Source organism: Stegodyphus dumicola, chromosome 7 (genome assembly GCF_044657685.1).
Source record: "Stegodyphus dumicola isolate Sdum_Otavi_A_Nest chromosome 7, ASM4465768v1".
NCBI lineage: Eukaryota > Metazoa > Arthropoda > Arachnida > Araneae > Eresidae > Stegodyphus > Stegodyphus dumicola.
The window spans coordinates 91,349,262-91,361,787 of record NC_140774.1 but is presented as its reverse complement, the minus strand read 5'-3'; the positions used below and the strand labels follow the sequence as shown (position 1 = coordinate 91,361,787).

Below are 12,526 nucleotides of genomic sequence, written 5' to 3'. Positions count from 1 at the left end.
GTTTTATGAAGTGAGATAAAACTATGTAAATAAAGCATTTTTTTACTGCATGAGGAAGTATGATAGTATTTGAATTGCCCAGAATATTGGTAGGAAAATTCCTGCTAGTAACTGAATGGTGTTTGGCCTTATATTGTCCTTATTTGTTGTATAATATATTGAAAGGGTCTGCATTATTACAGTGATAGAGAAACTGTTCAATTAGAAAGCATAAAAGAAAGGTATAATATATATAACTTACATTAGCAGGAACTGATTGAGTAGTGTAATTTTTAATACTGATATAATTCTAAAGAAAATCATAATAGCCAGCCCACAATTTCCTTTGCTATGTGATAAACAGTTAGTTAAAAATTATTAAATATTGCCTGAAAAAATGTAAGTACAATTTTAAAAACATAATATATATATATATTATGGTTTTTATTTTGTTTTTTGAGTTTTGCTTAATTAATTTAAGTTGCTGTTAAATACTTGAATTTGCTTGCTTTCTGCCTGTGTGCCTGAAACTGAGTTATGAAATGAAGACTGTGCTGTATTGTAAGCTTTCATTCCTTTTGAGAGCTAATTGTGGTTTTATATGTTGAAACTATTTCTATTTGATACATTCATCTGAAGTTTTTATATTGTCAGCTGTTATAACATTTAATCTGAGAATTTTTTAAGTTATTAGATAATTACTATCTAGCAAAAGAGAAAAGGTCAGTTTGGATTCAAACAATTAGTCAAAGTTACAAATTTGTGAATGTCTATATGAGCATTAAACTTTTTTGAAAAGGAATCTAAGTTAGTAAAAACTTTTTTTGATAAAGGAATCTAAAATAAAGTTTGAGAACCTTTTCTGCATTTGTGGCAACATAATAACTGTGATCCTAAAGAAAAACTGAAATTTTAAGTATTCTGTATAGAGCTTTTGAAATGCAAAAATACAACAAAAAATTTGGCAGTTGTTCATCAGAATAATAAAAGAAATTGATAATTATTTACACTTTTTCATTTATTCTGACTTGATTAAAATTAATAAGAAATCACATCAGGTAGTAAAGACACATTTGAATGAATAAGTGCAATCGAAATTGATGTACATGCGAACAAAATTATATTTAATAAAGAAAGCTTTCACACTGTAAATTATTAAAAAAGTGTTTTCAGTACAAACGTGCATACCTATTTTTATTCCAACTTAATTCTATAATATGAACAGAGTTGATTGGCTTTATACTGATTATTATTCATATTATTATCTAACTTATCAAACATTTGAATTATCACTATTGGAATTATCAAACAATTTGAATTTTTGGGGAGAGAACAGTTGTATTTTTCCAATTAAAAAATATTGTATTAAATTAATTTTAAATTGTGGTAACATGATGAAAGTCTGATAATCTTTCATTTTCCTCTTACTTTTACATTTTTAAATGTTTGATCATTGTTATAATTTCCAGTTTCTTTCCAAATTCTTTAAATATGCAATATTTTTCTGAATATATATTTCATCTTTTTTTTTTTTTTTTTTTTTTTTTTTTATAAATGTTTAATTTAAAAATATTTGCTGTAATGTACATTATAAAGAATGGAATATTTTATGACTATTTTGACATGTTTTATCTTATTTTTAATCAAATGCCTTTTTTATATGTGAGGGCATATGCTAGTCTTCCCCAGCTTCAAAGCTGCTTTTTTTTTTTTTTTTTTTTTTTTTTTCTTCGTGTGTGCGTATGTGTGTGCAGTTCTGAATCTTTATGATTTTTTTTAATTAATCAAAATATATCACGGTTCTCAACTTTCTCCCTCTCTTATTTGTTTATTCAAATTAAAATAAATCTTTTAAATATTTAGAAAATTTTATATTAAATCTGAAAGTATCACTTTTAAGAACTAAATTTTTCTAAAAACACTAAATATTTTATATTTTCATAAACTTTTTACAACAGAGCTTAAGAACAAGTTAATTATACTATAGCTTAATTTGCATTTTGATTATATTTGGGCATCCAAACTTTAAAAGCTGTTTAACTCTTTATGTTGTTAAAATTTTTAATTTTTAGCAGTAAATGATTGCTAATTCCCCATACATATAACTATGTGGATGTGTTTTAACTGCATATTAAAATATCTGTTGGCACAAAAGCACATAATAGATTAATCTATATAATGGCACAATATGCACAAAATGGGCATCAAAAGTTTAAGATTTTTAATGTTGGTTTACATATTCGTTTAGTGACCTTTATTTGATTTATTTTTCAAAATATAACTGCTTGACAAACTGGGTGATTTAAGCTGTAAAAGTACCTCTTAATGATTTTTATTTTTACTTTATTTTTGAACATCTAACATATGTAATTTGAAGTGCATAAAATTTACCGTCTATCCAGCTGATAATTTTGAATATATTTGCAACACTATATTAATTAATAAAAGATGTTTTCTAATTCCATGTAATATGTATATATATATATATATATCTTGATACAGAATCATTTGACTTTTTGCAAATATTATTACCATATCATTGGCTATTAGTTTGAAATAATTCAGACACCTTTTTCAGTCTGTAATCAGACCATAAGCATTGGCACCAAAATTTTATTTATTAATGTATTGACATAAATGTATGGAAAAATGAAATACAGGGAAACTATTTTCTGAATTAGATATCCTCTATGCAGATTTATTCCAGTATGTTATATATATCTTTAAAAATAAACTACAATTAAATATCATAATTATTAACTTGATAAAATATGTGAATTATTTTTATTATTATTATTTATTTAAAAAAAGTCTTGCTGGAACCTTAAATCTTAAAAACTATAGAATTTGATTTGATAGAAAGTTAAGATATCTAAGATCGATTAAAAAAAGGGGGGAATAGAAAAGGTTAAATTAGCAGTATTAATGTTAATTATTTCTTAATCAATCTAGCAGTTATTTTAATATTTTGCAAGAATTAAGATATTTTATGCATTTTTGGTTAAGTTTTCTTTAAGTTATGACCTAAAATATCTTGTATGTACTTATAACCTATTTTTAATTTATGGAAAAGGAGGGAAAACTGTTTTTTAATCATTTTTGTTATTATCAAATTAATCCTAATCTAAAAGAAAGATTTTGTATTATTGATCGTAAGCCATTGATGTGCATAAGCTGTTTGTATGCAATTGTGCATTTTCAAAACGTATATATATTTTGTAGTAAATTTTGCTTAAGCTTGAATATTCTGATGGTCATATTATTGGCCTTGTTGAAATGGGTGCTCATTTAGAGACTAAGTATTTTTTCTGTGCAATTTCACAATTTGTAGAAACTGTATGATACATCTTCAAATTTTATTATTGCTCTGTATTACTTTTGTATATGTACTATGAGAATTTACATTGTAAAAACTATTTGCTTGTAATAAAATCTTGCTCCTGTATTAAAATCTAATTTTATATTTCACACTAACGCCTTCACTTTTCATATATGCTTATGGATACAAAAATTTGAATTTGTTATTTTTGTATGTAATGTTTACAAATGAAAATAAAAAAGTCTACTAATTTTTGGTAGTTAAAGTTTACTAACAGTTTTCCCATTTATATAATTTACTTTTTATAATGAATGAATAAGTGTAGCATGATTAAATCAAATAGAGAGATTGAATATTTTCTTAAATAAATGTGGTAGATGTATGGAAAACTCTTACATAATCATAATAAAAATGCATAAAAAATTGAATTAGTGATTTATTTATTGTTGTTAAAAGCTAAAGAAGCATAACTTAAGAAGTATTTTTCACTGCAGTTTTAATTTAAAAGAACCTGGGATGTTTTATAAAAACCATTATTTAAGATGTATTTGTACGAGTTTACTATACTGATTCATTCATTTTAATATATTCTCTTTTAAAAACAAATGAAAAGTATTTGAATTTGGTAGCAATTAAAATTTAATTTTACATTCACAAATGCATTTAGTGCTTTATCCAAGACAGTTCGAAGCTTTGAGAAATGTAGAAGATTTTTTTTCTAGAGGAAAGCTCAAATGACAAAATTATATTAAATAGTTTAATACAAATATGCCAAATAACATATAAAAGTAATTACATAAATTTAAAAACTAGAGTAATATTTAAATGCAAATTAGCATTCTGAAAACTAATTTTTTCTCCCAAATTAATATATAAACATGCATAAAAGACAGAAATTCTAATTAAAATTATTAGCAAAACTTAAACGTCTGCATGTAATTTATTTTTTCCAATAATGATATAATTGAGAATAAGTATTTATTAATACCTTCACAAAATTTTATTTTAATAATTAAACTTTCTTTTTTAAGGAGTTATGATCTGGTGATTCTCAAAAGTAAAAATGAGGAGCTAGTCAGGAAGTTTGGTGCTCAGTTAGCCGAAAAAGATCAAATTAGGTATGCATTTGTTTTTAATGGATTTTGAAAGATATTTCAGGGAAGGAATGGGATTCTAAGAAGTGTGGAAAGTAATCGATGAGTTGTAACAGGACACAATCTTTACTCTGCTTTTCAATGAGGAAAAAAGCCTTCACAATGATTTAAAATATATATAAATATGAGATTATACTGAATTATTAATTTCTAGATTAATGTAAATGTACATGTACATTTCTTATTAAATTATTTTAGGTTTTAATATAAACAGTCTTCTATTTATTTAAGCACAGTTCTGAAAAATTGCAAAGATATATGTGGGGAAAGAAAATATAAATGACAGAGTACTATAACTTTGGAATTTAAAAAGAGGACTTATTTTGAAATTTACAAATATATTTAAATAATTATGAAAATTTTATAACAGAAGTTAGTTTTAAAGCAGTTTTATTTATAAATTCATGATGAGGATATATGAAAATAAAATACATACTATGTGTTGAGGTGGATAATAAATATGCATTCATTTTCCAAAAACATTTTTTGGAGGAGGGTTTGTTTGTTTTCTTCTAATTTAATTTTAATTATCATTGAAACTGAAACATATTTGTTTTTAAAATATGACTTTCTTTAATTTCTCAAATAATTACTAACTATTATGAATACCTCTTTATTTTTGTTTCTGATCATTTTCAACCTTCCCTCCCCAACACCACATTTATTTCTATAATTTTGGCAAAAGAAGTTTCATAAATTTAAATATATCTAGAACTTAAAGGAAGAGTTTTTGATTTTCTATTAATAACTAATCAGAAGGCTCTTTATATAGCTTACATTTTAATCTTTTAAAACATGCTCAAATGTACCTTTCAGCATCTGTACTTTTCCCTGTTTTTTCATGTACAGTCAAAAGTCGTTAATCCGGACTCGTCGGGACTTCCGCGATTCCGGATTATCGATTTTTCTGGATTATACATCATCAGTTTAAATCTCGTAAGATGGCATGCAGAAATTCTAAAATTAAAAATATGAAACCGTAATTTATGAAATAAAGAACAATTATGATCTAAAGGGTATCAAAATTTGCAAAAAGAAAAAGCTTAATATTTATTTGTTTACTTTATTAAACATTTCTTTCAATGTAAGTTGTTTAAGTTTTGCTTCATTTCATGTGATAATACTTTCTCTTTAATTCTATTAAACAGACATAATTTCTTGTTCAGTTACAAAGTTCCGCTGTTCAAGTCCTATAATTGCTGTGTCGAGAACACAGACTAATTTGTCAATCGAAATTTTTTCGTTTTCAATAACCTCTGTCACTTTCTTCGCTTTCGGAAGCGAATTATAATGATGAGGAACTTGTTTTAAATCATATCAAAGACGGAGCATATCGAGATGAAATACTACAGTTGGTAAGGAATTATAAGCCAAATAAAATAAAAACCTCTGCACTGAAGATAAGGATAGTGCTGACAGATCAACTTTCAATTCATTACGTGCCCGCCGAGCAGCGTAAAAATTGATAAACAGATTTCGGATTTCAAAACATACTTTCGCTTTAGATCCTTTACATATTAACAAATATATATGGCAAATTCTATTTGATATAATCGAAAGTTTAAGCTTACTTTTATAAAATTGCTCTTACAGTCCGTCAAAAAATAATAAGCCGGATACAATTCGAAAATTAAGGAACAACGCAATCATCAACATTAACTGAAATAGATAATTAGATAATTTTAGCTTATACATCCATTATACATAAAACGCGCACGCGAAAACATATTCTGCACTTGCTCACACTCATATGCGCAGTCGTAAAAGGTCTTACGCGCATGCATGAACGCCTATGCGCATGTGTCAACGCGGCGCATGCGCAGAAAGTTTTTAGTTTTGAGGTCCGGATTATAGATCATTCCGAATTATGGGTGTCCGAATTAACGACTTTTGACTGTATGGTCATTATTTTGTTCATGTCATTTATAGTGTTGTACAGTTTAAGAAATAACTGTGCATTTTGTATAAGTTGATAAATTGTTTTCCATATTATAGATTTTTCCACCCATTCTTCTTTATATTTTCTTTTTTCAAATAAATAGTTATATCTTAGTAATTAGAATAATAATAGGTTTGCATATCAGTCTGAATTTAAGGAGCTTTGCATTCAACACAGATTAAAATATATTTGAGTATTACCTGACAAGAAGATTTATGCTTTTTCCCATTTTTATTAGTATGTGATTTTAATTCAACTCTTACACACACGCAAATATATTTATGTTTGTGTTTTAATACTTCAACTAATAACTGCATGTAACTCCTTAAAAATAAATAACAATTAATGTAATATTTATTCTCATATTTCTCTCCATTGCAAAATTCTTCCTCTAGCAGTTTTAGAATATTATTTAAAGACTTCAGATTTATTCACATAATTTTCTCCTTACTGTTAAAATTCAAGGTATAAGCTTCTGCACAATAATGACCAAGCTTGTAGAATTTCTTAAATTGCTATTCTTTTCACGTGCATTCAAACATCTTGGCCAGTGCTATGCATCCTTCTCTTCCTTGAAGATTATGAAAGAAGAAAATGGACGTAGATTATAAAGGCCTTGTAATCTAACATCAAGTCTAATCTATTGAGACTTGATGTTAATAAAATCACAAAATTATACTTGTTATGAATACTCTTTTTTAATCTCAGAAAAGGCACATTTATTGCAGCTTTCAGTATCACCTGGCATCAAAATAAGCTGTGTAATTTTATACTTTCTTAGATTCTTATAAAGGTTATTGTTGTAGATCTTTTATTGTTAATGGATATCATCAGATGTAAATTAAGAAGCTTATAATGAAAATTCATCTAAAAAATAGGTACTGTAAGTATAAATTCTTCTTCTTGAATTCCTTCTCTCAGAACTGACATATACTACATAATTTCCCGCTTATGGTTTTCAAAGGTGAAATTATGCAAGTGAATTTAGTAATTGAAAAAAAAAAAAAAGAAAAAGAGTGAGGAATTTACTGTATACAATCTTAATATTTTCATAGAAGGAAATCTGAGGAAATCAGTATAAATATTTTTCTTCATAAGAACAAAATTGATTTTATAAGGAAATGAATTAACTTTTATTTCTTCCACAATATTTTTAATCTTTTAATACAAAGCAAAAATATTTAGTTTAATGTATGTCTAGAATATTGCTATAAATAGATATTTTCTACCAAAGTCTTTTGTTGTTTCTCACATTTTATATTATTTGAACCTATTATTTACTTGCTTAATATTCTTTAAATAAAATTTCCATTATCTCAGCAAATATTATAATTGGTTTAGTTTTATCTTTAGCAAATAATGAATAATTTACATGTATAATATTTATTTTAAAAGCGTAGACAAAAAATTGGAATAAAGTGTACTGAAGTTCGATCTTCCTGATATGCATAAATATCTGCATTTTTAAAAACATTGCAAGTTTATTAAATTTGCATCACACATTCAAAACATTTGGGAAGAACTATTGCTTATGAATAACTCAATTTTTCTACTTTGTCACAATATAAAACAGCCAGTCACCATGGATCACTCAAATTATTATGTAAATAGGAAATTAATTCTACATTATAAATATTGGTTGATGATGGGAAATTCGATACTGATAGCAGATCGGTTGTTGAAAACAAACAACTTTTCTTTTTTTTTTTTTTTTTTTTTTCGCCAAAAGAAAGGAAAAAATCATGCATCTTTCTTTCAGTGGTGAAGCGGGTAGTAAAATTGTTTGAAACAATTGTTTGTTCAAAACAAATAAATGTATGATAGCAGACTTAAAAAAAAAGAAGAAAGGAAGAAAAAGAAACTAGGTTCACTCGAATTATCCTCCCAGCCATGACAAAAATCACCACAGAAAATGTTACTTCACTAAAGTAGGCAACCCAGAATTTTATGAAAATGTATTATCTGGCAGCCCACTAATGATTGCATGCACATTATGCAAGCATGTAATGTGAGCAGTTTGGGAATTTAAGGGTTATGTTTATGGTTTCAGCTTATGTGTGTAGTTTTCCCCCCGGGATGGGTAATGAATCATAATGCCTCTATTCCTATTAATGAAAAAGAAAGTATTGCATCTTTTCCAGAAATATGGTATGTTGGCTAGTAGTAGAATGCAGGAATTTTCATTCTATTAAGTTAATTTGTGCAATTCTTGGATGACTTTTTAAGTTAAGAAAGGTTGATGTGTGCTTAGAGAACAGTGCCAAGTTGCTCAATAATGCCAAGAATTTTGCAATTCTGTTTTTTTCAGGGGGGGGAGTTAAAACAGGTCAGTGTGTACAGGCAGAGCAGTTGTCAGGTTGCTCTGTGATATGGAGAATTCATCAATTCTCTAATGTTTTTTTTTCAGTTAAAACAGATTGCTGTGCACATGAGCAGAAATCTGGGGAGGAAGTTAAGTGTTTTATTATGTTGCTTTCTTAATTTAGTTGAGTTTTTGTTGTGTCATGTAATATTCTGTGTTGTGTTATGGATGCTTTGTACGTTTTTAATTTTTTTTAGTTTGTTGCTGTTTTTCAGCATGCCAACATTTTTTAAATGTCTACTGTTTTTCATGAGTTAGATTGGCAAAAATTAGTTGCTAATGATTAGCATCTTTGCGGGAAGGGTTGGGCAGAAAAGTACCAAAAACGGTTACTATTGTTAATAGCTATGTTAAGAGTAAGCATTGCTAGTCAGTAATTGCATAAAAGTACTGAATTGAAAATTTGAAATTAATTGCAAATTTAGTAAACTATCTTGAGAATGAAAAAGATAATTAGAAACTGATTAATATAATTCCTATGTTTTCATACATTGAAGTAACAGTTTATCCCACATTTTTATCCAGCTTAGGAAAGCATAGTTATGTATAATTTCTCGTGGGTCATGGTTTTGTTTCTTTTCAGAATTAACATGTGCTAAAACTGATCAAAATTTATATTTGTTATTATTGCTTATATGTGTGTCATGATATGTAACAACCAAACCACTAAGTCTGCTCATCTTAACCAAGCTTTTGGGCCTGCGTGATCAAAAAGATTCTAACTTTGATCAAAAATACTCTGGGTGACTGAGACTCTTGTTTTATTTTTCTTAAATTTATATATCTTTTTCATAATTAAACCTGAGACCAGAGGTGTGGCAGATAACCTTCATTAATCAGTATGCAAATTGCTTCACAATTAATCACTTGCTTATGCAAATTTATCATGATCTTTCATTGAGAATTTTTTAAATTAATGTGTAAAGGTCTGTAAATGTAATAGTTATTCTTTTTTTTTTTTTTTTTTTTTTTTTGATTATAAGAGAATTAATTCCAAACACTTTTAAGAGAAATTAGTTGCAAAATATTTTTAACATTTTATGTTGTTGCATCAACATTTTGTAAAATCTAGCTTTTAGAAAACCGACTTATTTGATCGATGGGTACTTCTTTTGGCTCAGGTATTTGTGGAAATGTGAGGGAAAAAAATTGTTTTGGAGAATTCTTGGATGACCATAATGTTTAAATAAAAGTTCAAAAATCATCAACTAGCTTATTTTAAAGTGTTCTTGTTCAGTTTCCCCCCCCCCCCCATCGAATCTACCTTTTTATATAATATCTTTTGATCAGTATTTAAATATGGAAAAAATGTATTAAATCTTTGCCCATGGTATTTAAATGTTATATATCTTTTGTGAAAACAAATTCAATCCATTATTTTTCTTATTAATGCATGAAAGAATTTAAAAGCATGCTTTAAAATTTTAGGTCAGGCTTGGAGTCAGATCTAAGAATCGAAAGAGAACTACGTACATCTTTGCAGTCTACTGTTGATGGGTATGAAAAACAGATAACTAATCTCAAAGATACTGTAAAGAAACTACAAATCATGGCACAAGTAACTAATTAACCTTCTTTCTCATATGGAAAAAAAATATATTCTGTAGTTTATATACATGCATTTAAATTAATAATTAAAGAATATTAAAAAAATTCTAAAATGTCCAAAAAATTATTAAAGTGTATGTAGTATATGCAGTTTTAAGGCTATAACATCAAGAAATTTATTAAACATCTCAATTTTTTAATGCTATATTAAATAATTTTGCCAAAAAATGTAACGTCAGTTTATTTGAAACAGCAGATGAGAATAATTTGTAAATTATATAATTCAAATTTATTTTACTAAAATCAGATCACTCTTTAATATTAAAAAGCTACTATTTGGATAAGCTTATTCATTATGTATATATGTAAGTCAAAAAACTATCCATATTTTTCATTCTACAATTTATTTACATGAAACTAGGGTTTCACTTTGCACATAATGTTTCTATATACTTTGCCCAATGTTCAATAAGCTTATGTATTCCTTGAAATAAAACATTTTCAGTTGGTCACGAAAGCTCTTTTGCGCTGCATTTTTCACGTCTTAAGTCAGGTAAATTGGCGACCTCGTAAAGTATCCTTGAGCGGTTCAAGCAAGTTAAGGTCAGATAGAGTCTGGACTGTAGGGAGGTCTTCCAATAACTCATATTTTATCTTATTGATGTTTTCAATAATGTGACAAGCCATGTGTAACCATGCATTGTCATACAACAACAACATTTTCTTTGACAGCAGACCTCAATGTTGCAAATTGCTTGCTTCAACTTCTTTTTCAACATTTCTGTGTAACTTGCACAAAAATTATAGTTATGAAAGTAAAAAATCATAGTTACAATAATAGAAATTATTAAATTAAGTATAGTTCATGTTCCATGAACTCTCTCATTAGTGCCCTTTTGTGTATCAAAAAACAGATAACATAACCTTTTCTGCCTCTGGGCCAGTCTTGGATTTTTTCTTCGTTGGAGATCATGGGTGTTTCTACTCCATAGTCTGCATTTTGATTCTGGCCTATAGGGATAAACCCATGTTTCATTGCTCAAAATGCGTCACTTTCATTGTTGAAATGATCGAGTTAGTGTTAACAGACCCTAATGTAAGTAAGCTTGTGTTCTGTAACACCCAGTTTGTGCACACTTTACGAAATCTGAGCTCATCATGGATGCAGAAGATTGATGTTCAAAGGAGATACTATCTCACTGATAGTAATTCACTTATTCACCAGAACTATCTTGAACTCTCTCATTAGTGTATCAAAAAACAAATAACGTAACCTTTCCTGCCTATGGGCCAGTCTTGAATTTTTTCTGCATTGGAGATCCTGTGTATTTCTACTCCATATTCCGTATTTTGATTCTGGCCTATATTGATAAACCCATGTTTCATTGCTCAAAATGCATCACTTTCATTGTTGAAACGATTGAGTTAGAGTTAACAGACCCTAACACAAGTAAGCTTGTGTTCTGCGGGACCCAGTTTGTGCAGACTTTATGAAAGCTGAGCTCATCATGGATGCAGATGATTGATGTTCAAAGGAGATACTATCTCACTATAATACTGATAGTAATTCGCCTATTTGCTGGAACTATCTCTCAAGCTTGCCGCATGTTTTTCAATATGTAGCGGAAATACATGGCTGTCTTGCTCCCTCTTCATGCATTATGCTTTGTTTGGCCACTTTTAAACTTCTCAATCTACAAAGGCACTGTTTTACATGATAGTGCATTTCTTCAATATTGCGATGATAGTCTATGATGAATTTCTGAACCTTTAGCACCTGCCGACCAGAGGATGGAGTCACTGTTCGTTATTTATCTTTGGTGCAAACTTCTAATAGAATGGCCATGATTTATTTGCAACAGGAAGAAGGAAATTGTTGAGATTAGGATCCATCTTTCAGAGCATCACCACACTAGTATAATATAATAAGCAAGGACAGAAATCTGTGTGCACATGCAAGAAAAGTTATGTCAAAAGTGTAGACAATTTTTACCTTCCCTCATATTTACACACTCATTTATATAATACTTATACACAAGATGTTCATTAAAGTGCAAATATTTCAGAATAGAGATAACTGCAACTATCCAAAGCTATATCCTAATCCAATTAACCATCCAAAGTTGTATAAGTGAACTCAATAATTATTTATGTTGTGTTATTATTCAAAGTTATATAGGTTTATCAAAGCAAGGCATTTGCGTAATCAAATTACCAAACAGTAC

At 27.9% G+C, this 12,526-nt stretch overlaps 1 protein-coding gene across 5 annotated transcripts in view; it reads left to right on the top strand.

The window, feature by feature from the left end:
- The window catches only part of LOC118200414 (RUN and FYVE domain-containing protein 2-like), a 133,665-nt gene that overhangs the window by 93,733 nt on the left and 27,406 nt on the right, over positions 1 to 12,526 (top strand). For all 5 annotated transcript variants that reach the window (XR_004760085.2, XM_085820593.1, XM_035372388.2 and 2 more), the window contains 2 exons: positions 4,330 to 4,416; positions 10,182 to 10,311. Coding sequence is in view for 4 of the 5 variants with exons in the window: in XM_085820593.1 (XP_085676719.1) it covers positions 4,330 to 4,416; positions 10,182 to 10,311 (217 nt within the window). In the remaining variant the exon portion in view is untranslated. The remainder of the gene's footprint in view (positions 1 to 4,329; positions 4,417 to 10,181; positions 10,312 to 12,526) is intronic.